This window comes from Giraffa tippelskirchi, chromosome 3, assembly GCF_054371585.1.
Source record: "Giraffa tippelskirchi isolate mGirTip1 chromosome 3, T2T-mGirTip1v1.2.pri, whole genome shotgun sequence".
Lineage (NCBI taxonomy): Eukaryota > Metazoa > Chordata > Mammalia > Artiodactyla > Giraffidae > Giraffa > Giraffa tippelskirchi.
In genome coordinates, this window is record NC_137277.1 from 182990642 (window position 1) to 183018571 (window position 27930).

Sequence of the window (27930 nt, forward strand, 5' to 3'; positions counted from 1 at the left end):
AAAATAGCTCAGATAGTACAAGTAAACTCAAAGTCCCCCTCTGCTCTCTTTTGGTTGCTTTCAATAGAGGCACCCCTATTCCATTTGGTGTATATATCCTTGGAGACCTTCTGAGGAACTGAGGAGGGGAAAAAAAATAAAGGATGTTCAACATCACTAATTATCAGGGAAATGCAATTCAAAACCATAATGAGCCTAACGTCTATTAGGACGGTTATTGACAAAAAGTAGAAAGAAACCCATATTGGCAAGGATGTGGAAAAAAGGGAACCCTTATGCACTGTTGGTGGGACTATAAACTGGTATAGCCACTATAGAAAACAGTACGGAGGTTCCTCAAAAAATGGGGGAAAAAAAAAAAAAAGAACTACCAAGTGATCCAGCTATTTCACTTCTGGATATTTATCCTAAGTAAACCAAAGCAATAACTTGAAAAGATACATATACCACCATGTTCATTGCAACATTATTTCCAATAGCCAAAGCATGAAAGCAACCTAACCCCATTGACAGATGAATGAATAAAGAAAATGTGGTGTGTACACACACACAGCAATATTCAGTCATAAAAAAGAATGAAATCTTGCCATCTGTGACAACATGGATGGACCTTGGGGGCATTAGGCTAAGTGAAATAAGTCAGAGAAAGATAAGTACCATATGATATTACTTACCATGTGGAATCTAAAACAAAACAAAGCCAGCTCACATTGGTTGGCTGCCAGAGGGGAAAGGAGAAATGGGAAGGGAGTCAACAGTACAAACTTCCAGTTTTAAAATAAATAAGTCAAGGGGGTGTGATGTACAGCATGGTGACTAGAGTTAATAAAACTGTGTATCTGACATCTTTCAAAAGTTCTCATCACAAGAAAAAAAATTCTGCAACTCTATGTTAGTCACTCAGTCGTGTCTAACTCTTTGTGATCCATGGACTACAGCTCTTCAGGCTCTTCGGTCCATGGAATTTCCTAGGCAAGAATACTGGAATGAGTAGCCATTCCCTTCTCTAGAGGATCTTCCCAACCCATGGATCGAACCTGGGTCTCCCGCACTACAGGCAGATTCTTCACCATCTAAGCCACCAGGAAAGCCCCTGTAAACTTCATAGATGATGTTAACTAGACTCATTGCGGTACTCATTTTGCAATATATGCATATACTGAATCATTATGTTATACACCTGAAACTAATATTATGTTGTAAGTCAATTGTATCTCAATAAAATAAAAGGAAAAAACACTACCAGCTCACCAACCACTGCTACAAGGTCAGAGTAAAGCCTGCAAATGCTCCTTCAGTTACAGAGTGTGTTATAAATCAGGCTCTCCAGAGACACACAGGAGAAAGTCCTAGTCCAGCTGAGGGATCCCAGGGGCCTAGACGACTGTGGTGGCAATGTGGCGGCTTCCTTCACAGAGGCACTCTGAGGAGAGCTGTCAGTTTTGGTAAAGTGCCCTGAGGCTCTTCTGGAGAAAAAGTACTAAATAAACCACTTGTCAACAGTAGCCCATGTGGACTGGAATGCCTGGGCAAAGAATAATAGTAGGGAAAGAATCAGCATTAATCTTCTTATCTCTCTCATTTGATTGGTATGAGGCCAGTCCCTCAAAACTACCCTTTTCGGGGTGGGAGGTTGGGAGGGGAAAAAAAAAACAAACTACCCTTTTCATCAGATGGCAACTGGTCAGGGGAGGGGTTGATTAAAAAAAAAATTTTTTAAGAATCAGAATGTTGGATTTCCCTGGTGGTATAGGGATAAGAATCCACCTGCTGATGCAGGGGACATGGGTTTGATCCCTGGTCTGGGAAGATTCCACATGCTGTGGAGCAACTAAGCCCATGCGCCACAACTACTGAGCCCACGCTCTAGAGCCCGTGCTCTGCAGCAAGAGAAGTCACTGTAATGAGAAGCCCGCACACCACAACTAGAGAAAGCCCACGTGCAACCAAAATAAACAAATTAAAAAAAAAAAAGAACTAGAATGTTAGCACAGGAAAGAACTGAGCATTTATATTAATACTAACGATCATTTGAGCATCTATGATGCATCAAGACATTTTATGGAAGTCGAAGTGTTAGTCGCTCAGTCATGTCTGGCTCTGACTCCAGGCTCCTCTGTCCATGGAATTCTCTAGGCAAGAATACTGGAGTGGGTGGCCATTTCCTTTGCCAGGCGATCTTCCTGATCCAGGGATCGAACTCGGGTCTCCTGTACTGCAGGCAGATTCTTTACCATATGAGCCACATTAGCTCAGGTGGTAAAGAATCTGCTTGCAATGCAGGAAACCCAGGTTTGATCCCCGGGTCGGGAAGATCCCCTGGCGAAGGAAATGGCCGCCCACTCCAGTGTTCTTGCCTGGAGACTTCCATGGACAGAGGAGCCTGGTGGGCTACAGTCCGTGGGGTCGCCAAGAGTCGGACACGACTTAGCGACTAAACCACCAGCACCACCACCATGGAGTTCCTTAATTTTCCACAATTCTCAGAAGTAGGTGCTACTACCACTAACATGTTGAAGAGGAGTAAGCTGATGCTCAGAGAGACTAGGTTACGCCCAAGCCACCCACCAAGTAAGTGACAGAAATTAAGACTTTGAACCCAGATCTGCTGAACCCCAAAGCCTGTGTTCTCTCTCTATTATGTTGTGACACCATAAAGACTGAGGAGAAAGCATCACAACCTTGACTTAGGAGACCAAAGCTCTTGGTGCTTATCAGTTGTGACCTTGGGCAAGCTACCAACAAGCTAGGCTTCAGTTCTGTCACTTAAACGACGAGATGACTGGACAAATCTGAGTCTGTGATGACCCTGGGGCATTTGCAAGAAACTCTACTGGCATCAGATGGTCAGGGCCATATGGAAAATGCAATACCAGCAGCAGTACCTGGAGTAAGAGACAACAACACGCGGCAGTATAAGATGTAAGACACACCCACCAGTCCCAGCAGCTAACCACAGGAAAAGTTTTTATTGGGAAATGAGAGGGAGAGGTAAAGGCGGATGACTCCAAAAGAGGTCTCCCAGCTCCATCTACATGGACACTGCTCTGAACACCATGTCCTTTTATTGTACAGGACACACCTCTGCTTTCTACCCTACAAAAAGCCAGTTTTTCAGGTCTTTTGTTCCACAAAAAGCTGGATGTCTGGTTGTTGAGTCAGACTTCAATGTGCCTAACAAGTTCGACTTTCTACAACACTTAGCACACAAAGTCCAAACAATCCAAGCCCCTGTTCACTCTCTCTGGTGGGGCCACCTTTTAGCATTTCAGGACTCTGGTTCTCAGTTCTCCCAAGTCCACCCAACAGGTGCCTTCCAGGAGGACTGCTGAAAGAACTACAGCAACGCCCTGTAAGTGCAAAGATCGCTTTTCCCAGCTCTGCTTTCCTCCAAGCACAATCCTGCTGAGAGACAGGAGGTGAGGATCAACCCACTCAGTGCCCTGCCAGTTCCAAGGAAGCAGCAGGGCCAGGGAGAATTTCCTCACGTGTTTCCAACGTGTTTCATGCATTTTATTGCTCATCTACCATGCAGATCAAAAGCGCTGGAGCAGGTCCAACTATTTCACACAGAATCTCACACTCCAGGCTGGCTACAGCCCCGAAAGCCTTCGTTTCTTCACTTGAAATACTGCCCAATGTTATTTTGGGATGTGACCTGATAGAGGAAGCCCACAGGGATTCCATGACGATAAGCGTTCCAGCTGTGATTGGTTGCCCAGCCCCAGCGAGTGCCAGCATGGGTTTGTCAGGCTCTGCTGACAAACAGAACTCAGCAGCTAACACCTTCTCTTCACACCACAACAAAACCATGCCCGAAGTCACACAGTCCATACCTCATCGGGGGTGTGGGGCGGGGGTTTGCTAGTGTTCTCGCAGGAAGAGCTGCGAGTTCTAACATGAATTGGCTGCCTGACTGAGTACATTTTCAAGCAGAAAGATACCAGATCAGGGTTACAGAAGGGGGTTAAACAATCTCCCAGTAGAGATTCACAAGGATGACATTAGTTCATTTTGCTGAACAGATTAAACAACATCAATAAGGAAGTTTCATGGTACTGTTCAGTTCAGGGTTTTCTCAGAAATTTGGCTGAATCCTTGAGAAATGGAGCTTTTGTTAACCCCCCAGATGGAGTTCTCATATTCTTTCACTTGTGAAGAGCTTTTGCCAAGCTGTGCCGACTACTGGCAGGGAAACCATCTACCCCAGGTAAATCCTACACACACACTTGTAGTAAATGTGTGTGTGTGCAAGCATGGTGTGTGTGTGTATGTGGTAGGAACTTCACAACTCAGCCATACTCACTTAAATGACAAGTCCCGGATAAAAAAAGTCCTAATGCACAGACGAAGAGACCAAATCTGCACTAGCACTCTGTCAGCCTAGCCTAACGGATCCATGGCCATGGTGGGAGGCTGCTCCCAGGCTGGAGAATGGGAGGAAACCCTAAAGAACACAGAAGCAGCTGGGGAACTTAACCTTTGACGAAAGGCAGGTGGTAGGAAAGGAGGCAATAGTTTTGACAAACTTCAAGGAAAAGACAAACTGAATTACTTAGGAATGACTTAAGGCAAATAAGTTTTGAGGAGGCCTGATTTTTCATAAAGCCTTCTTTCTTTAAAGCAACATTTATTTGATCAGAGGAAGAAGAGACTACCTCTATCAAACACCTCCCCTGCCCCAAATATTCAGTACAGTAATTCTTTCTTTCCCTCAGTCTTTGCTAAATGGAAAGATGGGTGATCTGACCCACCCAGACTAGAAGGGACGCCAGAGCTACATGACTGCTGCTCTGTTGTTCCAATGAGTGGTCTTCGTCCAAGAGATTAAATGCCAACCCTCCCTAGAGAGCGTTGCTGGCTCAAATGCCAGGAACAAATCAACACACAGAAGAGGCTGCCTCTTACTCCCCAGTCAGGGTTTAAGCAGGCACTAAGGAAGAAGCAAGCTTCCCTTGTGGCTCAACTGGTAAAGAATCTGCCCGCAATGTGGGAGATCAGGGTTCGAATCCTGGGTTGGGAAGATCCCCTGGAGAAGGGAAGGGCTACCCACTCCAGTATTCTGGCCTGGAGAATTCCATGGACTGTATAGCCCATGGGGTCATAAAGAGTCGGACACAACTGAGTGACTTTCACACTTCAAGGAAGAAGAAAGAAAAGACAAGGAGACTGGCACTATCCTACAGTTTGGGAACATGCACCATGTCCTGCCTGGACTACATTCACTCTGTGGAAAAGCAGAAACCGCTCTGGGAAAAGCTCAGAGAACTCTTATTTCTTAACCCCCCACCTCAAGTTTCCAAAAAAACCCTCACCAAACTCCCTCTTCCCTTTTTCTACAGGTTATTACTCTGTGGACAATGAATGATTTCTTCTCGGTACCTTCTGGCTGCCTGGTGGGGAATGCACAGTAGAGAGAGGTCAGACTCTTTTTGTCTCCAGGACACTTTTCAGGGCCCACCCACCTCCAAGAGGAAAGAAATCCCATACATATACATGTTGAATTTCACAAAGAAAGCTCTGGGAGACCAAATCTCCAAATTCAAAGAATGTTAGGAAGAGGAGTAAAGCAAGATCCTTCATATCTTCCTCTTGAAGGGACTCAGAACTGACATGAAACGTGACTATCAGGTGTTCAACCCAAGGGTACATGGCTGTCCCACACTTCATTCTCACATCATCTTCTGAGGTAGGGATCATGTCCATTTTAGCAAAGAAGCAAGAAGCTCAGAAGTTAAATGACTTTCCCAAGGACAGAAAACTATTAAACAAGAGAACTGGCTTTAAATTCGTTTTGCTGACTCCAAAGCCTGCACTATTCCCACCATAAGGTGGAAGCTTGCCACCATCAAAGGCTAGGCTCCATGCTCCACACAAGGGGAGGCAACAGCCTGTCTCCAGACATGCTGGGTGGTTAGTGACATGACTTGAAGAGGCTAACCTCACTAGGCATCACTCAGTTCTTCTGCAGAAGGAAACAGCAAAACTAGATAATTCAGCTCCACAAGTCTACCATGCTATGTGTCCCTCTCTTCCCTAGCTTAGCAAACTTTCTTTCATGGTTATTTTAAGTCAGCCCTTTCACCTATAACTTTCTTAATTTAAGCTACTTTGTCTAAACTAAAGGGTATAGTACTTTTCCTCACCTCTGGGTCCTTAGAACGGTACTTAATGGATGCAGGCAGGGAGAAAATGACTTAGAATCTGGGGAGACAAGCAGAAGTCCCATGAAGGTAGGTATATGATCTCTGCCTGTGTTCCTGTGCCCTAATCCTACTATCAGGCACAAGGGTTGGGGCTCAGAGAAAGAAGTCAACACATCCTGGCCTCCAGGTGGCCTCATCTGGTATAATTTCAAACACTCACACTTTCTTCCTCACCTGGCCCTGTAGCCACCTTTCCAAACTGCAGGACAATTGGGTCTTGCTGAGGAGCCCCAAACTACAACATGGGAAAGCTCCTTTCCAGGGGCATGAGCCAAGCAAGTTTCAACCCCCTGCCCACAGCCGTGCTCCAACAATGGGGTGACAGACCGCTCCTTAACAGCACCGGGTGGCCCATTTTCCAGCCATCAAAGAGAACTGAGTGGGAAGACCAGTTGCGTGAAGTCGCACTATCAGTGCAGCGACTATAGACTAAAATTGTTTTCTGCCTTGGGAACTTCAAAGATGAGAACAGCTTCGTGGGGGCAAAGCCTCCACAACCACAGTATAACTTCCCTGATCCCCTCTCCCTCCGCAAACAAAGCCCAGAGTCCCTTCAAGATCCTCCAGACCCAAAGTTCAGGACTGGTGGCACTGTGCTGAATCTGCCCCTTTCCTCACTAGCCCGTGGGACGAGATCCTCCAATGTTACTATTAATGCCAGGCCGACGAAAGATAAAACGCTTGATAATTTTACTCAAAAGCATACTCTTTAGATCCAATCTCTATTAGTCTCTCTCTCTTCTCTAACAGTCCTTCCCTCACCCCAACACCACACTTTCACTCTCGACCTCCACAGTTGAAGGAGGGATTCTTGGGTGTTGTCATCAAGGAAACTGACTTTCCTGACTAAAACTGAGAAGTGTGATGCTGAAAGTACCTCGGCCACCTGGTAAGAACTCTTGACAGAATTGCACTGCAAGGAGGAACGTCTGGAGAGGAGGCTGTTGGGAAGTGGGGCTCTATGTCACTGGAGAAATTTCCATCTAATTACAAAAATATAAGAACCTGCTGTCTTAATCCACCTCAGCAGAATCTCCTGAGGTAGGTCTGGCCCTTTGAGTGAAGGTTGAGGGCGCTGCTGAGGTTGAAAAGGGGGGAGAAGAAAGAGTGCCGGGCTGCTGGCATTCCTACAGTGGGCACCCCTTCAAACGGCAGCTTGGCTACTGCAGCAGCCATTGATTTTCCAGGGGTCGATACTCTGCTCCCACAGATCTGCTCAGCTGGAGGCTGAATCACATTGAGTGCTTCTGCTCAACATCTCCCTGCACTGGCCCCTCCCCAAACCAATAAAACAAACATCAAACACAATGCAAGTTGGCGATACATAGATGGTGCTCCCCCCACACCCCACACCCCTAGAAAAATTATAAACACCAGTTCAAGGGAACCAAAGCTGCATGGGCAACCCACAGACCCCAGAGAGCCTTTTAATCCACTGCCCAACATCCCCACAGAGGCCTTTCTAAAGACTCAGACGTTCTACATAAAAAAATCCAGGTTCCCAACTTGTGAAAACAATAGATCCTGGAACTCCCAGAGAGCGCTGATCGATTGAAACCTTGCTTTCTGGTTTGTCACAGACCCCACCAGGTCTGTAGGATACCCATGTTACTACCTGACCAGTCTTCTGACACACACCCTTCCCCCTACCAGGGTTTCTCATTTAGGCCAGGATAGAGAATGTCTTCTCTAGTCAAAAACCACCTCTTGGCCAAAAATGTACAGCATGTTCTAAGGGTCACTAGCTAAGACTCAAATTTGAAAAAAAAAAAAAAAAATGAAACTAGGGCAGAGCTGGGTCTGAGTTAGAGCAGTCAAGACCGGTACATATTTATGGAAAAGGGCTATTCTAATCCCAGCAGGAAAAGAGCACTGTAAAGCTAGAGAAGGCAAAGAAGTGAAGAACTCCCTACTTTCTCCAAGTCCTGCATTCCATCAGGAAGGCCAACCACACAGACCATGTTCCTTCATGGTCATCAGCTTGGATCCTTGAACTTGAGCAAGGAGACTAGGAAAAGGGGGAGAGGAAAATAACACAGAAAACATAGTAGAATTCTGGGTCTGAGAAGTGTAAGGGGAGAGGTACTGCCTTAAACTTTCACCTCATTTGGCTGCTCCTCAGAAATACAGCAACCAGAAAGCAAGGAGGATGTGACGTGCACCAGTGGGGCAGGGGAGGCTGGCACTGTGCTGAACACCGCACAGACCAAGGTCGGGGGGCTGGATGGCTTCCTTGGTTTGATATTTAAAGCTCTAAATGTGTATCTGCCAGTGGTCTTCCCTACCATGACCTACAGATCTAGATAAAATCCAAAGATTTGGACGGAGGGAGTGGAACAAACAAATCTGACAGTGGGAAATGGATAGAATCTTAAACCAAAAGACAGCCATCAACCCTGAAGGCCTTTAAAACCAAAAACCCCAACTCTATATATAGGGAAAGACATAGTCAAGTCCTAAAGGTAAAAGACAAAAGAGGGGGAGGAGGGAACGACAAATATTCTTGATAACAGTTCCTCTGAATATAGATCCTCTGAATCTATTTGGAACTCGATTTCTCTCCTACCTTTCCCCCAACTATCAGGAAATTACCCTCTCTCACCTCAGTAAACAACATTCAATATTCTTCCCACATCAAAGCTGGCCTTCAGGAAGGGACAGATATGCTGTCAGCTTAAGCCTTCAACACCCAGTTCCCACCTTCAACAAGGCAAGGCTTCTTAGCTCCCTTGGGAAAAGTCAAATGGGAAGCAAGCTAACAGCTTGGGGGTGAGCTCCGCCTCAGGGCAATCAGAGATTATGTCACAATACCAGACAATTCCATGTTGACAGCCAGGTGTGGAGGAGGAATAGGTTCTGGCCACAGAAGTAGATGGAACAAGAGATCAAGCAGTGGCCCCCAGAGGGACAGCACTAGATCGCATACCAGCTTCATCACAACTTTCAGGTAGTTCAGGTAGAACACCAAATATCTTAGAAATATGAGAAAAAGACAACAGAGCTGATTCTATGCTTGATTTATCTGGTATATTAACATAGCTCCACACCTATGCGCCCTCCCCTCTGGGCCCAGATTCTCACTCTGCTGCAGGGGGGCCCTAGTGGTTTCTGTGAAGATAGCACTCCTAGGTGAACTTTGTTCAAAAAGCCCAAGACACCCGCTCACGCTCTGCCGCTTCTCACCCTCCTCCCCAGAAAGATGAGACACAGCTTGGCTGTCCCACGTCTAGAGGCTAGCTTTCAGATTTTGGTTGGTCTTCTTGAAGGCGGACAATGGCAGAACCAGGGCAGGTACCTCACTGAGGTTGTCTCCCAGATAGCTTTGCAGAAGGTTGTAAAAGCACCAACAGGAGAGAAGAGGAAGAGGAGATAAAGATGGAGGAAAGCCACTATCACCTAGGCAACTGAGTTCATCCATATGTTGACTTGGGAAATTCAAGAAATTCTAGCTTTTGCGGTTTCTTCCTTCCAGAATAAATGCTTCCTACATCTTCCTGGGGAGCAGACCCAGATCTAGAAGCAATAGTATCATTAGCTTTGCCTAGAAGTCTCAATCTCACATCTCTCCATCCCACCTCCTTCCCTTTCTCCAAAGAGAAGAAAATATGGAAGACAAAGTCTGTCTTTTTAATATGGCATTCTTCCTTCTCTTAAAGGAGCTTTTTGCAGATCCTTTATAGGAGTTGGCCCTAATAGTAAAAGCAATGGGCTAGAAATCAGGGAACCCCATGTTCTCAGTTACTGAATGACCTTGGGCAAGTCCTTTACCCTTTCTGGGCCTTAGGTTCTCGTATATGTAAAGTGTGGGGTGAGGGGGGGATGGTGGTGTTTGTGTTACTGTGGTGAATATTCTGTGGAGTAGCTCATGCTGCTTCCACTCTACTCTTTTCCTGATTGCAGAGGTTAAAAAGCTAAAAAACTACATTTCCCAGAATCCCTCTGCAGATGCTTTTGGCTATAATTCAGGTTCTGCTAATTAGAATCAGACTCAAGATTAGATCAAAGTATGGCAGTGACCATACTTCTGTCTCCTTCACTTGTTTCTACAGGAGCATTTTGGTTTCATCTTCCAGTTAACTGGGTGCTAATTCTGGTGGCTACAGCTGCTGCTGCTTGATTCTACCTTACCGATCCCTGGATAGCCGAGTTAGAGCACTCAAGCTGATAGTGGCTCACAAGCAGAAGTTCCCTTGGTGGGTCAAATCTAGGTCTAGATCTCGATTCCTGGAGGACAAGCCTAGAGGCATGCTCCCTCAACCCTTCGACCAACCTTCAAGCCCTATTTGCTATATTAAATCCTTCTCTATTAAACTACGTAGGGTTTAGTATGGCCTAGGTTCAGTGTAGAAACCACTCTATCTGACACAATTTCGTCAGACGACACCAAGAGAGTAGTTGTGAAGAAGAAAGAAAGAAATTCACAAAGCATATTCCCTAAGTCAGAGTCTTCTGAGGAAAAATGGGCAAGATGAGGAAGCCTAGAACTTTAAAATACATTTGTCCAGGACAACTTCCTTCACTTCTTCCCTTTTCACCATCTTCCTGTACTTTCTCCCTCCCACTCTAAGCTCTGGGGGGAGTTGAATGGCTCGCAGAAGATGGAAGCTTGAGTCAGCACATGCTTTCCTTTCCATCCCTATATTCTCTGCAAGCTTTTACTCTGCTGAGGGTAGCATTACCTGCTCAACCCCAAATAAGTATTCTCTGGGCTTGGGCTAGAGAGGGCACCAACTGTCTTCCTCAGAAGCAGGAAATATGTTTATATAATCCAGGGGGTAAAGAACCAGGGCACAGCCCTGTACAGCTAATGACCAAAGACACGTTTGGCCCATACAAGATCCTAGTTTATCTTCTTATACCAATTTCTGGTTGAAGTAATAAACCACCAGCTTCCTGTAGCAGGAGTGGGGACAAACTGAAAAAACAAGGTCAAATCCAAGTGGCATGCTCGGTGAGATGGGGTATTTCCCACTAGTCCTCTGTAATGCTAACTAAGCCCAGCAGCCATCACACTAGAGGTAAGGCTCAGTTTCAGTTAGTTTTCAGAATGAAGTTTTCTGAAGAAAACAAAAGGTTCCAGCAAGAGGAATCTGTGTGAGACACACAGGCAGGAAGCAGAGCTGAGCCACCAGCAACTAGAATAGAAACAGGAAACGGGCCCAGGAACAAGCATACAGTAATCTGCTGCAAGCAGCACTGGCTCCAGCAGGCACCAGGCAGTATCAGGGCCGAAGCAGCGTGACTAAGGTGGAGAAGCAGATTGGCTAGTCCTGCCAGAGCACCGGCGCTCTAGAGGAGGGATGGCTACCCGCACAGGGCACATGCTGCCCTGAGCACTCTGGGCAGATGTGAGAGGGGGTGGGGATTTCCTTTTTGAGACTTTGTAAGAGCACCTGGGTTACAATTCAAGGGGACCAAGCACAGATACACAGTCAGATATAAAGAAAACAGGTCACCAACCTCAGAATGGCTCAGCTTCTCTGGGTACCAAAATTGCTAGCGACATTCTGTTATCTCTTAAAAAATAAGCCAACAAAAACCTAGGCAAAAACTGTTGGTCCTGCCTCCTTTTACCACGAAATGTAACAAAACATAGTGTAAAACCTAAATCCTTCAAACATTGCAGTTTATTAAGCCTTTAGAGAATTTCTGTCACCTCTCCTACCCCTCACCAATAAACCTAGACAACGAAAAGCAGGTCCCCAAGCTCAAGTAGGCAGCAAGAACCAAGGGGCTAGTCAACAAAGGTTTACTAAGATTTGCCTAGCACAGATATTAGACACAGGTCTGAGTGCTCAAGCAGAAGTACCAGCATAATGCTACACCAACATGAAGAAAATGGGAAGAAGTCCCAGAGAAGGTATTTCACAGCTAAGTTTTGAAGCCAAAGTAGAACTTTGTTGGGTATTTAAAAAAAAAAAAAAAAAGCTAGTAGGGGGAGGAGGAACAGACATGACACACACACCTTAAGCAAAAGGACAATGGCGCTGTGAGGACCAGGAGTTGTGAGGAGCTTAAAGGCACCCCTGAGTGGCCAGAGGTGAGGTTGCAGAGGCATGCTGGGAGCTGTGGATGGCCCCAGAATAGGTTCTGGGCTGTAGGTACATGAAGCCAGGGCTCCCAGAGCACACACAAAACAACTAGTTTACTAGACATGGTAACATTTATTAGAGGAGACTGGTGGGCTACAGTCCATGGGGTCACAAAAAGACAAGATTGAGCATGCTTGCATGTGCGTGCACGCATGCATGCCCAAGCGTGCACGCGTAAGCGCGCACGCACACACACACACACAGTCTCTGGCAAGATATTTCATTTGCAAATTTTGCTCGGCTTTCAGGGTCTAACTCTTCCTTGCTCCAGAAGCATAAGACACACAGATCACCTGAAGACCTTGTTAATAGTGTTGGATTCAGTAAAGCTGGTGTAGGGCCCAAGAATCTTCATTTCTCGCTAGCTCCCAGGTAATATCTGTGCTGCTTGATAATGGACCACATTTTCCTCTGCAACCACAATCTGACTGATTAAAGTTTCACCATTAATCAGGACACTGTTAAGAAAAAAGGCACAGGACAGGGCTTGCTCCCATACAACACAAGGGAACCAAAGAACCATTCTCGTCAACTTTTCATTGTTGGAGCTGATGCCCTGCTTGGTGAGCTCCTCCGGCAGACCTGACCTATAGATTTAACCACCTTCCCTCTCCCACTCCCTCCCTGTCCCTTCAGTTCACAACTCATCTGTGCTTCCATCACAGGGCGGTCTGGGGGAAGAAAGGGAAATGGATATCCATTTACACTCCTCCTTTTAGGACAAATCCAGTAAATGAAAAATGACAATGGGTTGAGGCTTTTGGCTAAATATTAAGAGAGAGTCAGACTGTCCATGCCTTTCCTCTGCTGGGCGGGATGCTAAAGGAAATATTTCATCTGACATATCAGAGAAAACTGGATTCAAATTCTAACTCCAACCCTTAGTTCCTATGTAAAATAGAAGTGATTATTAAACTTCAATTCCTGTCCTTCCAGGAGGACTCACTATGGCTGAAGATTCTTTCCTGGCCTCACACTTGCCCTTTAAGATTCAGATTCTGTAAGAGTTCCTTTCCATTTTCTCTTTCCAGATCACCATAACCCAAGCTCTCAAGATTTGAGAACATCACAGTAGTAAAGCTTGAGTGTGAATAGGTACTCTGTTGTTAGGTAGAAATGTAAAGGAGGGCTTGGAAACTCAAGCTATAAAAGAATATCTTTCGATAATTTAACAGACATTAAAAATCCTATTTCTATTCACCTCACTCCTAGCATCAACAACTTTCACTCCTGTCCAACCAGAGCAAGCAAGTATGGTCTAGATCTTCAACAGCAGCCTAATAAGACTTTTTCAGTCAAGGATATAGTGTCCCTTTTAAGCTAACCCAGCGCTCTTGATTCCCTTCTCTTGTTAACTCCTGGAGGATATGTCTGTTTATATCTTCCTAACACTCTGGCTGTCCAAGGGACTCTCAAGAGTCTTCTCCAACACCACAGCTCAAAAGCATCAATTCTTCAGCGCTCAGCTTTCTTTATGGTTCAACTCTCACATCCATACATGACTACTGGAAAAGCCATAGCTGTGACTATATAGACTTTTGTCAGTAAAGTAATATCTCTGCTTTTTAATATGCTGTCTAGGTTGGTCATAGCTTTTCTTCCAAGGAGCTAGCATCTTTTAATTTCATGGCTGCAGTCACCATCTGCAGTGATTTTGGAGCCCCCCAAAATAAAGTCTCTCACTGTTTCCATTGTTTCCCCATCTATTTGCCATGAAGTGATGGGACCAGATGCCATGATCTTAGTTTTCTGAATGTTGAGTTTTAAGCCAGCAATTTCACTCTCTTCTTTCATCAAGAGGCTCTTTAATTCCTCTTCACTTTGAACTGTGGTGTTGGAGAAGACTCTTGAGAGTCCCTTGGACTGTGAGGAGATCAAACCAGTCAATCCTACAGGAAATCAATCCTGAATATTCATTGCAAGGACAGATGCTATAGCTCCAATCCTTTGGCCCCCTGATGCGAAGAAATGACTCACTGGAAAAGACCCTCATGCTGGGAAATACTGAAGGCAAGAGAAGGGGATGACAGAGGATGAGATGGTTGGATGGCATCACCGACCCAATGGATATGCGTTTGAGCAAGCTCCGGGAGTTGGTGATGGACAGGGAAGCCTGGTGTGCTGCAGTCCATGGGGTCGCAAAGAGTCAGACATGACTGAGTGACTGAACTGAACACTCCAGTGGCAACTTCACCATTTTGTACCCTATCTGCTTTATAACATACGGGTCTTGAGATGAAGCTGAGGAATTCAGGCTGACTCAGCTGACTCCTCCTAACATGCCTTTCAAGAGTCCTCTTCACCTTTACACCGTTCCCTTACTCATTTCCTTCCCTCCAGCCTCGGAAATCAGGGCCTCACCCGACCTTAGAAGGATCCCAATAAACTGCTTCATGACAAATTCAACTTTACATTCCTTGAAAATACATTAGATGCAGACCATCTTTGTCCCTTTCCTTGGCTTCCAGAAATATAACCCAACCCTGGGCCCCCTCCAACCTTTCCAGTTATGTGCTGGGCACTTCTACTCAATGACCCCAAGCACAGTCCAGCGGTCCATCTGACTCCTGGCTCCAGGCTGCACGGCCTGGGAGGTTTAACTATTAACCACTATGCAGACAACTCTCAAACTCTATCCAGACTCAGCTATTACCCGAGTTTCAGCCTCCTAAATTCCAACTAGTAATGAAGCATTAGTTTTTAGACATCTCACTGTATGGAACTTAACTTCTCAAAGGTGAGTTTTCCTATTAACCTTCTATTTCTGTCAATGAGAGCCCCACCCTCCTCAAACCTGGTTTATCAAGATTGTTAAATTTTCCAGCCAGTAGAATACACTTATTCCCAGTTCTATAGATTCCTTCCTAAACACTTCACAACTAAGACTAGGTAGCTATGTAAATGAGGCTGAGGGGTAGAACTCCACTGAATGCTAGAATTATTTCAATAGTTTAACTTATCCCCTTGCTTGCAGACTACCCCATTTTTAAACCATACTACACACCAGTGGATCATCTTTGTAAAACATTAGCTTCATCATGTTATTGCCCTAATTACGTATCTGCAGGCCTATGAGATCAGATCCAAGTGGCTTACTTATCCTACCAGGGCTCCAGCCCCTGTGATCTCGCTTTCCTTCCTGTTCCTGCCCACCTCAGGAAGCCTGATCCTGACCAGCCCCCCAGAAGTCATCCACACTGCACCCCACCCCCACTGAGCCTCAGCCCAGCACTTTTCCTTAACCCCCCCAAGACATCCGTATCTAGTTCATTCTAATTAAACTTCTGCCATGATGTCTCCCCTCTATGACTTTATTTTTTTATGTTTATTTTTAATTGATTGATGATTACTTTTCAATATTGGTTTCTTTCATACATCAACATGAATTAACCACAGTGTACATATGTCCCCTCCCTCTTGAATCTCTCTCCCACTCTACTCTTTGGACATAAATGGATCACTGACTTCACCAAACCCTGATAGCACTCATCGTAACATTCAGGCACACATTCTTCTATTTTACCAATGAAACAGAGGAGGATCCCTGAGGGTTACAACCATATCATAGTCAGAATCAACCACTTAAGAGTTCAGGTTACCTCAGAAGTCATCAAAGTTCAACCCTTGCCTGATGCGTCTAGGCCTTCTATATAACAACCAGAGCAAACGGGGTGCCAGAATTTACTCCAGAGACAGGGAGTTTACCTACTTTTCTTTTTGAAATATCCTTAATCCTCTAGATCACAAAGGAATCTGTATGTCACACTTGGGCTTAGACCTATAGGAATCAAGTAGTCAGAGGTAGTGTATCTTGCAAAGTTTGATTTTTTTAAGATGATCACCCTGGTTATTATGTTGAGGATGGACTTGGAAGGAAAAGAAACAGCTCAGGACTCTGTAGCAAACAAACACCGGGTGAGAGGTAATGGGAGCCCGGCAGAAAGCCAATGAGGAAGGACAAGGGATCCAGTGATGAGTGCCAGAGAGCGAAGAGTTCCCAGGGTGGAGCTGGCATCGCAAGGGCTGCCCTAACCCAGGAATAAACTGCAGGGGTCCCAGCGGCAGGCTGTCTGTCTCTCCCAGGTCTCTCTTCCTTCACCCATTTTCAACCCAGGCTTCCCTCCAGATCATCAAGAGTCAAACTACAGTGTAAGTCACCACTATTACTCAAGTTGCCATTGTGGCTTCCCAGTCCAGTAGTTTTTTCTTCCCTTTTCAAAGGACTACCAAAGCTCACTGCTATTTCAGTACGGCCTTAAGAACTACAGCACCACCTGAGAGCTTGTTAGAAATGCAACTTCTTGGGTTCTACCCAACAATTACTGAATCAGAATCTCTCTGGGTGGGTGTCAGTAATCTGTGTTTTAATTAATCTCCAGATGATTCCTAATGCATGCCTAAGTTTGAGAAGCAGTGATATAGCTAACTTCCCCAGATCAAAGCTTTTAATCCTATATCCATTTTGCACCACTGAATGGAAACTCTATTCCAGGTACACTTGCAACACTAACATGTAAATTTACAAATGTGCCTCAGTAAGAAAAACCCGAGAAGCCATCATTACTCTTAAGGAAACCACATACACTTGAATGAATCACTTAAATAGAAGCTTTTCAAGATGCAACTATTTCAAGTCATTCTCAGAAATGACTATAATCAAAAGTCAGAAACCAATTTTCAGATGAGTCCCTTACAGATTTTGCCCCTAAATAAAGAAAACTAAAGACTTAATGAAACACCACGAGATCTGCTCACCTACCCCTTACAAGAACTTTATTTCTTGGTGCGGGGGGTAAGGGGGGTACGGCACTGTGCGGCATGTGGGATCTTAGTTTCCCTGACCAGGGACTGAACCTGCGCCCCCTGCAATGGAAGTGTGGATTCTTGACCACTGGACTATACAGCAGAGAAGTCCCAAGAACCTTCTTAACATAAGGTGAAGTGAGACTGTGTTACAAAATAATGACAAATCCTAACCCCACTTCTTCCTGAGGCCACTGTCAGGAAGCACAAATAAATTAATTCATCCTCTAAAATGAAGTTTGGGTGGTCCCATAACAGTCTGTAATAACTGTCTTGCACTAGCAGTGAAAACAACAATTTGGTAACATGGTTAAGTTGTACCCTGTCAGCCATACATACACTTTTTGGATGAGCAATGAATCGGCTCAGGTGTACCTATTCAATGAGTTGGAACCTACTATATGAAAAGCACTATGACAGCAATGAGCAAGACAGAGCAAGTCTGACCCTCAGTGAGCTTGAAATAAGTAACAGAAATTACCCTTTAGATGGGCACTGACAAGAAGCATGGGTGCTAAGACGGTCTATTGTAGGAAAGGAACCTGACATAGTTTGGACTAGAGAGGATCTCTACCAGGGCTGTAAACCAGAAGTGCCCAGCATAGCTTCTAGCATACCAAAGCCCAAGCCTTACCCCGTACCAAACAAATCAGAATTCTGTGAACCCTGGCCATTGGTTTTAAAGATCATTTGCTCCCCAGTTAATCCTAACATGCAGGCAAGGTAGAGAACCACTGGTCTTGGGTATAATGAGACACGGTTTGGGGTACAGAGGTCAGTAAGACAATGCCTGCCCTCCAGGAGCTTTCTATGGAGTGGAAAAGACCCAACAACCCAGAGGTATTAGCAAAATGCTCTAGCAACATGGACCAAAATCCCCTCAGATCCAGGATAATGCTTCTCTGGGCACATGGATGGGGAAGTGATCCCAATGGATTATATAAGGTGCTTTTACCTGTGGCAGCAAGGTTTGGTTCCTAAAGATGAGTGCTCAGGCACCAATTATTCTTTATACTTTTTCATACATCTTAAATATTACAGGCTTTTAAAAAAGTAAAAATGAAAACTGCCTTTAGTCAGTGAAGGCAACATGGAAATTATTTAAGCTGAATTTTGAAGCTTAAGGGGTTTTCTGAGGAAATGATTCTGAAGATGTAGTCTGAAATATAAAACAGAAAAAGTCAGAAGGAAAAGTACCTTAGGCAAAGGGAAGACTGTGCGCAAAAGCTGGAAGCAGAAAAGGCATAGGGCCCTACAGAAACTGAGAGAAGGCAGAATTAGCAAAAAAGGATGAAGTAGAGGTTCTCAGGGGCTTCCCTGGTGGCTCAGACAGTAAAGAATCTGCCTGCAATGCAGGAGACCTGGGTTCGATCCCCGGGTTGGGAAGATCCCTCGGAGGAGGGCAAGGCAACCCACTCCAGTATTCTTGCTTGGAGAATCCCCATGGACAGAGGATCCTGGTGGGCTATAGTCCATGGGGGCCACCAAGTGTCGGACATGACTGAGTGACTAAGCACGCATACGAAGGTTCTCGGAGTGCCATTACTGGTCTAGCAGCATCAGCAGCATCAAGAATTTGTTAGAAATGCAAATTCTCAGGTCTCACTCCAGACTTACTAAATCAGAAAGAGGTGAGGAGGCGGGGATAGCCTTGGTAATATTAAGGATTTTGGATTTTATTCTTAAATTAATCAAAAATAATTGAGAGGTTTTAAAATAGAGGAATAACATAATCAGGATAACAGTAACTAATTGGTTTGGCATTAAAAGTTGAGCAAAAACTCCTCAAAATCTAATTTTTGTAATAATCAGGATCAGAAGCCATGCTGCTGCTGCTGCTAAGTCGCTTCAGTCGTGTCCGACTCTGTACGACCCCACAGACGGCAGCCCACCTGGCTCCCCCGTCCCTGGGATTCTCCAGGCAAGAACACTGGAGTGGGTTGCCATTTCCTTCTCCAATGCATGAAAGTGAAAAGTGAAGGTGAAGTCGCTCAGTCGTGTCTGACTCTTTGCGACCCCATGGACTACAGCCTACCAGGCTCCTCCGTCCATTGGATTTTCCAGGCAAGGGTACTGGAGTGGGGTGCCATTGCCTTCTCTGAGTCTTTAAATCAAGGGTCACAATCATAATGTCTTTAGGACTAAGCTGGAAGGGTGCCTGAGTGGAAAGAGGGATGTGAAAAACTGAAGGGGCTGCCCTCCAGTCAGCAGAGCATCTGCTCTGGAGCCAAACACAAACACGTGCTGAGTGGAGGGATACACTGGTGAACCTAGGACTCCCTTAACACAGCTGCTTCAGAAAGGAGCGGGCTTCCTGCAGGGAATCCCGCCTTCTCCTTTCTTCAGATGTGACTATTTCCCCAGCCTGGCTAGGCAAATCTGGCATCAAACCAGAATAAACTTCAAAGAATAAACCACCTTTTGTTTCTTTGTCTAAGTAGCAGAGGGATAAAGAGCAATTCAACAAACAAGATGCCAATAACCCGGCCAGTTCACCTCCCACATGGAGCTTCTACTACTACAGGACAAATGACCTATTTGGATGAACCCAGGGCGGAGGCCTGAACTTGGGAATGCTCCCTGTGATGGGCTACCCAGGAACAATTGGGTCCAAGAGGCTACTGGTGTCTTCACTGCAGTAGGTCAAATCAAGCTCTTGGATTCAACAGTGTAAGGCTCTCAACCCTTAACAGACAGTGTGTTTGTATGCTAGGTTTCTCAGGACTAAAAACTACCAAATGCAGTTCAACCAAAATGTCACCAGAAACAAGCAGAAACTTTCTGATAAGGTGCAACTTACAGCACGGGCCGAAATCTACCGATTTGGGTTCTTGCTACAGTACTACCTCATCCGAATTTAGCCACAGATGATAGGTGATGAGGGAGTGGTTACACAGTTCTGACTGAATCAGGTTAAAAAGCACATTCCAGAGAAGTTCAAGATGCAGAACAGGATTGCGACAGACATTAATGAGAAGGGAACAAGAGTGATTGCCTTATTCAGACACTTCCTCCCCCAACCCCTCAGTTGAAAGTCAACAGTCTCAGAAGTCCTAGCTGACAATGGCGATTCATCCTGGCCTGGGACGCCTGAATTACAGGTGCTGAGGGACTCCACAGACCTTGTCCTACTAAGGTTATAGCTTAGAGATCTTCAGGGGAAGCCATGGGGCCTTCATGATAAAGTGAGTTCCCATCTCCTACCTTAAAGATCCAGAAAACCATTTTCTTCCAAGTCAGAATAATGGAAGAGACAACCTTAAAATCCAAGTAGAATCAAAATTTCAAAAGAATCTTATTCTTACCTGCGGCTGAATTTCCATTTCCTAACTGAAGCCAGATTTGTAAGGAAAGGTTTGCTACCTACAATCTTCTTACAAGATTTCAGGACAGTCCATTTTATTCCTGTGCCCAGCCTGAGGGACTGGCCGACACACAGTGACAGAGCTAAGACCAAGGGTAAATGCTCCCAGAACCAGTCTACTATTAAATAGTTGGTGTTACCTGCCTTTGAGCATCAAGTATAGTTCCTTGAAGATGATGAATGATTAGAGCCGATGTTTATGGAGCACCTATAAGCACCAACACTCTCTTTATACTAATTTAATATTAACCTCTCTATGAAGTGGGTACTTTTAGTTTCACTTTACAGATGCAAAAGCTAAGGCATGGACAGATTAAGTGACTTGCTCAAGGCTACAGTTAGTGGCAGAGTCAAAAAGCAGATTCAGGGCTCTAGAGCCCAAGCTCTTCATCAGCAGACCATACTGTCTTTTTCAGGATACTGTCCATCCATTCTATAAACACTGCATCAAGCATCTGGCACCAAAAATTCTACTAGACAAAAGCACCTACTCAAGTAAAACAACTAGAAAATCTGCTTTCACTCCTCTATGCTCAAATGTGACAATCCATGCTGAACACACTCCAGATTCTACCTCCTAGCTAAAAGCTTAGACAAATACCTAAAAATTTAGCCTTCAAAAGTAAGATATAGAAAAAAGCAAAAAACACTGAGCTTTTTCTCAGCTTTGATGGAGAGCAGACAGTGCTTCTATCATTTCCATCTTCTCTGTCCCTCAGTTGCGTCTGTGCCTAAGAGCCCAAGATTTAAAACAAACAAACAAACAAACAAACAAAACATTTAACCAATGTTTAGATCTCTGAACAGAGACCACAAATATATTCTTCCCTGGGCAGGCAACCAAAATAGACATTCTATAAAGTCGGTCCACAAATTGCTATTCAGAATTCTGAGCCTGAATTTAAGGAACAGTTCATCATTCATTTAGCTCAATACCACAAAAACATCCAATCAGAAACTGGTCTTCCTTGCTTTTCTCTCTGCCTCCATCAGCTTTTAGAGGGTGGCAGAAATACTCACAGGCAAGCTTGAAGGTCTTGACTGAAGACTCAGGTTCATATCTTCTTGCCCTCCCTTACTGGAGGTCATTGAGGGGGCTGAGGATGCCTGAGACCCAAACGAATCTTGAGATAACTCCTAAAACAAGAAAAACAAAAGCTGTGAGAGCCTGGTTATTGATAAACCAGGCCAGTGTGCTTCATGGTGAAAAGGGCTATGGGACTCTATCACACAGGGGGAAACTGGGTGTACGAGACTGACCACTCACACACAATACTATCCAAAGGCAGAAAAATACAAACTGTGGCTCTTAAGAATGTCAACAGTGGACATAAGACTCTCTGATGGCACTGTTGACCATTTATCATCACCATTTATCATCACCAACAGAAAACTGTTCTTTGGGGATATAGGCTCAAATCCAGCTAACTACAAATTGTAACTATCAAGGAAAAAGACCCACTGATTTCAAAACACCAACAAAAAACTCATACTAGAACCTCTGCATTAAAATGAGTACTGCTTCCTTTAAAGGCATTGGCCTGGGATGAGACTCCAACAATGCCACCAATGCACAAAATCTTTAGTGGACTTGTCATCATTCAGTCATTACTCCCTCTTTTTGCTCTTTAGAGAATAAAACCCAAATTGTTATTTTCAGACTTTATCACCTATCTTGTTCATAGACATGGCTACAAATGAATTTTAGCTATTTCCCAAAATACACTCTCAAAAAAAATAAAAGGATTTGCTACAACTGAGAACGGGCCTCCCTGGTGGCTTAGTCGGTGAAGAATCTGCCTGCAATGCGGGAGACCCGGGTTCAATCTCTGGATTGGGAAGACCTCCTGGAGAAGGGAATGGCTACCCACTCCAGTATTCTTGCCTGGAGAATCCCATGGACAGAGAAGCCTGGCAGGCTACAGTCCATGGGGTCACAAAGAGTTGGACACGACTGAGCGACTTTCACTTTCACTACTAAGAATATTCTAAAGAATGTTATGTCAGCCCTGATAGCAATTACAAATGAAGGGGTCCAAAATATTTTGAGCAATAGCAGAACAGAATGGCAGTTAGATGGAAGTACAGTACAGTCTCCCAAGGTGACTGTTTTTAAAAAGACCAAACTCACTTGGATGCTCAAGTTCGGAATGCTCAGTTTAAAAAAAAAAAAAAAACTAGTCCATTATCTTTTTTTCTTGTCTGTCTGATCAACTTTCCACTGCCCTATTAGTAAAGAGAGCTACAAGTTTTTATGCAGCTAGTTCAGTTACAGAACCAATTCGTGTGGCAAAGTTCTCATGACACCAACCCCCAAAGTCTGCAGTCACGTGGAGGGAAGGCGCATCTTACCTGCGGTGGAGGGAAGCGCTGCTGGGAGTAGGCAGTTTGCTGTGACTGCTGAGACTGGGGCTGAGGGTACGCAGCCTGCTGGGAAAGCGTCGAGGATGCTGGCTGCTGAGGTTGCTGCTGCTGGTAAGGAGACTGTGCCTGCGGCTGTGAGTAGGGGGGCTGGCTCTGGGGGTGCTGCTGGGTGCTGGACTGCTGGGAGGGGTATGGAGTCGGGGACGGCTGATGGGGAGGCTGGGATGGCTGCTGGGAGTACGGAGGCTGAGAGGACTGGAGCTGCGGTGGCTGAGACTGAGGCTGCTGCTGATACGAAGGTTGGGCATGGGGGGTCTGGGATGGTGGCTGCTGGGAGTAGGGTGGCTGCTGTTGCTGGGGGTGAGGACTTTGCTGGTTGTAATATGGAGTCTGGCCCTGCTGACCATACCCGCTGGGGCCTTGCTGTCCATAAGGAGGAATCTGTAAAAGGAAAAGATACTTTTAGCACTGACACTTCTGAATGAAGAAACATGAGGTATTCTGTCAGAAGCTATGCCCTGAAGATGGGTACAGAAAGCAGGCAAGCCAAGCCTCACACTTGGAAGGCCCAGGGTTTTTCTACCAACACTGTTAAACTGAGCCAGAAGGGGCAGCCAAGCTGGGTTACTAGGTTGGTTTGTTTACAGATGGACAACATTCATCGGCAGAAAATTTACACTATTTAATAAAAATTTGGGCAACTTACAAGAGTTCAAGAAGAGCTGTCTTCACCAATGAGACTACTCTTTTTTATCATGGCCTAGACTGTTTTTATAAGCGCTAGGAATCTGTATCCTAGCCACAATGAAGAGTCACTAGCAGACTGGCTCAGTAAACTGAAAACCTAGGGTTTAGTAGTCTAGACGGTATGCCAATGACTAAACTACTCTGCTTCTCTTTTTCACTTTGTCTTTATTAATGAAGTATCCGAGAGCCTACTTGCTTACTTGTACCAGGCACTATTCTAGGCACGAGGGATACACTTGGCCAACTAGGAAAGAAAAAAGACCAATAATATTCACCCCAAATCTCCTCCATTGGGGGGGGGGCGCAGGGAAAGGTAATTACATTTAAGAGCACACTTTGCTTCACAGTCTTGAAGCAAAGTTAGGTTTAATATTCTATTCCTCACACCATTTTCAATATGAGTATCATTCACATATAAATGATACAAAATGCTGTCAAAACAAAAAATGGCAATAAAAAGATGACGGTGCAGATGGTCAGACAAAAGGAGATGAGTAAACTCTTAACGTTTGTAATAGCACCATTAGCACCTTTACTGTTCAATCTTCCCTTTTCCTGCTACTCCCAGTCCCTTCTACGTATTCACTGTAAGCCAGACAGCTATATGTTGAAGGCCTTGAGAAATACAAAAGGCATCTTCTCTCCTCGGGCTTCCCTGATGGCTCAGATGGTAAAGAATCTGCTTGCAGTGCAGGAGACCTGGGTTTGATCCCTGGGTCAGGAAGAGCCCCTGGAGGAGGAAATGGCAACCCATTCTAGTATTCTTGCCTGGAGAATTCCATGGACAGAGGAGCCTGGTGGGCTACAGTCCATGGGGTTGCAAAGAGTTGGACGTGACTGAGCAACTAACACTTCTCTCCCCAGGACACATGGTATGAGTGGTTTTTCTTGGTAGCAGTGGATTGGTGTTCAGCCACTGCCTTTTTCTTTCTTTCTACCTCCTTCAGAGATAACCACTCAGTGGATACAAGCAGGCCAGCCAGGTCAAAGAAGACAGCTATGTATAGCCAGTGGCTAGGGAGCAGTTTTCCTTCAAGTATACATGCTATGATGACCACAACCTCGGCCTTGTACGTAGCACACTGAAATTGAGTCAGCTGGCCTATGTTCCTTTCAAGGGGTTTAGAAGCCAAAGACACATTCTGATCCTACAGCTCAAGACTAGATCTTGGGACAGCAACAAGGATTAAGGTCATTGGAGTCACCATCTACCTGCTGTGCATAAGAGAGGCCGCCCATGGTACTCTGCGCTCGGCCCTGCATGGTCATCGGGTACCGCTGTGGGGTCTGGGACCCATATGGCTGCCCTGGGTACCCATGTCCTTGCTGCGGTCCTGATGGAGGTCCCTGTTGTTGTGAGTATGGGTTAGTCCCGCCATATGGCTGAGGTCTCATCTTGCCCATCTGATCCATTGGACTGGATGGCTACAAAATAAAGAACATTTCATTAACCTGAAGCTTTGATGGCCTCTGGCCAATATGAACACAACCTAGGCATACAAGTCTGTATACCACAGAGGAAAACAGTTACTATGAAAAAGTAATGGTATATACCCAGTAACCCTTGGACAAGTCATTTAACCTTCTTCAGAACTGGATTTTATCATACGTAAAAGAGAAACACCATCCGTTTATGAAAGCATCTTGTAAGCTATATTCTACTTTATAACTATGGTACTACTTGAGACCCAAGGAACAGGCCAGGTGTGGAGCAATGAATACGTGGACTCTATGGTACAGAAAACAAGAACATAGGCTCTTTAGTTGGGAAGGGTTGGTGTCTCTATACTCTGTCATGATCTTGTTCAGTAATACCAAAACTGACGCTTCAACACTGTGGTTGGGAATTTAAATATACAAGCATCTAGATGTTTTTATTCTTTAAATGGTGAAATCTTATTTCCTTGCATATCAGTAGCCCATTTGTACTATGGCACAAGCACTTAAATTTATGCTTTCTTCCAAATGGGTAACATATCTAAGTTACAGTTATTGAGGGAATTATGACCATGAATTTACTTAAGAGCATTGTACAACTCGACTGAAAAGTTCACCTCCTTGAGGGTGGCAAGGCGGGTAGAACTTACATCTCTCTAAAGAGCAAGATACAGAGGTACCAATAATGAGAGTTCAATTCATAGGTATTGGCTACAAACATAACTTTCAGCTCTTTACGGTGCAACACAATCAATCAACTCATTCATTTTCTGACCTAACTTTACCTTACTGGAGCTGCATAGAACAGAGCCCCGGCACACTCTCCCCTCCCCAAGACACCCACCCATATCTACTGGTGGTGAGAAGGTGAGGAGGGAATGTCTCCAATCACTTAACTAGGTACACCCTGGTTGCAGAGCAGGCCTGGACCTGACATAAAACTTGAAAACCGAATCTTAAATTGGGGATGGGGAGCAGATATTAATACCATGGACCTGAATATCAGTAACTTCAAATTAAGGAATTCAGAGGTTCTCAAACTTTAGAATACCTCAGAATCACCTGGAGGGCTTGTTAAAATGCACACTGCTGGAACCTACTCCCTGAGTATGATTCTGGAGGTTCAGGGTTGGGCCCAGGATATGCATTTATGACAGCCCTCAGGTGATGCCGACGTTGCTGGTCCAGGGACTACCACACTTAAGAAACACGGATCAAGAACCACTGACCAAGATTACACCAAGGGTCCCTTCTGGTTCTATTATTCTCTAATTAATAAATTACTTTAGCCTTAAAAACAAAAACAAAAACCCTCCAAAATAAGGGGAGGGGAGCACTCAAGTAATTGGTTCTCTGTACATATTCCACCCCCCCTTTTTTGGGTGGCATACTACCTAAGTGTTTTATGCTAGAGGAATCTGAGCTGTCTTGAAGAAAATGGCTAAGATTAAAAAGCCACAGAGACTATTCCTCTAAATATCAACAGAAAAAAAGCAGAAGCAAAGCTCTCTCAAATCTCAGCCTTAAAGGTAACACGGATCATGAGAATACTCTCCAAGTTTCTAAACTATGAGAATCATAGTAAAACCATGTCCCAAATCACTATTACATATCAGTATTATCAAAGTGCTCTTTCCAACAACCATAACTGAACAATTTTGCCCAGTCCAGCCTTGGTATCAGAAGCTCCAACATTTCCGATCATAATTTTGGAGCTACATGCATTCTTTTGGGAAGTTCAAATTCAACAACTGCACCAGTGAGTAATAAATATCATGGGATCTTCCCCAGATACACCTGGCAATGGAGCCAAAATATCACCATTCTCTCTTACAAGGAGCTCTGGGGCTTACACAGCCACATCATGCTGCAGATGACAAGGAGATTCTCATTTTATCCTAGACTGCAGCTGCTTTCCATGTGGCCCCCAGGTGAAGAGACTACATTTGCTAAAGAGAGACCAGCCCACTCTGGGTATCTCTGTCAGTCTAGTCTCCCCAACACACAAGGGGCAGTCACTACCATGGTTACTATGGAGCTTCTAGAGCAGCAGCTATTAACCAGGGCTACAGATCAGAGTTTTCTGTGAAGCTTCACAAATGCCTGGGCCTCTCCCTAGAGATTTCAACTTAATGGGTCCAGAAAGCCTTGGGCTCCCTCCCCTCAAATCCCCTAAGATCCGTGGATGATTCCAGTGTGTGCATACTGGACTGCACACGCACGCTGAGATACGTAGCTTGAGTGACCTTAGTCTTAGTTCCTTAACCAGGAATTGGACCCAGGCCACAGCAGTGAAAGCGCCACGTCCTCCTCACTGGACCGCCAGGAATTTCCCCAGTTCTAATGTATATTACTAGCTGAGAACCAGTGATCTAGAGAAACACACCCAATAAAAATTTTCTGTGTTATATAACTATTAAGTACTTCAAATATGCCTAGAGTGACTGAGGAACTGAATTATTTTTATTTACTTTTAATTAAATTCAAATAACCACATGTAGCTGGTGGCTATCATATTGGACTGCACAGCTCTAGAACAACACCCACAAATCATTTGCACCTCTCCCTGCTCAACAACAGCTCCAAACTTCCTACCTACTGCATCATGTACAGTATCAAATGGAAAGAGCAAAGAACATAGTAAATCGATAGACTTGAGTTCAAATCCTAACTCAATCACTGTCTGACGCTGAACACATCCGTTCTTTATCTAAAATGCACATAACACACTTCACACAGTGCCTGGTACTTAAAACACCCAATGAATAGTAGCTATTATCAATAATGATAAATAGTGCTTCTGCCTGGTTCTAAAGTCCGCCACAGTGTGCTCCGGTTCTTCACATTTTTCAGCCTCATGCCAAACTTTCCACTGTTCAGCTCTATGCAATTGTACCCTGCTCCACCCTCCTGCCCA

General features: G+C 44.8%; 1 protein-coding gene across 12 annotated transcripts in view; it reads right to left on the bottom strand.

The window, feature by feature from the left end:
* ARID1A (AT-rich interaction domain 1A) overlaps positions 1 to 27930 on the bottom strand; it is a 69641-nt gene that overhangs the window by 19606 nt on the left and 22105 nt on the right. For all 12 annotated transcript variants that reach the window (XM_081580475.1, XM_081580472.1, XM_081580474.1 and 9 more), the window contains 3 exons: positions 24789 to 25001; positions 22818 to 23270; positions 21486 to 21602 (listed from right to left, as the gene is read on the bottom strand). In XM_081580475.1, the coding sequence (XP_081436601.1) occupies positions 21486 to 21602; positions 22818 to 23270; positions 24789 to 25001 (783 nt within the window). The remainder of the gene's footprint in view (positions 1 to 21485; positions 21603 to 22817; positions 23271 to 24788; positions 25002 to 27930) is intronic.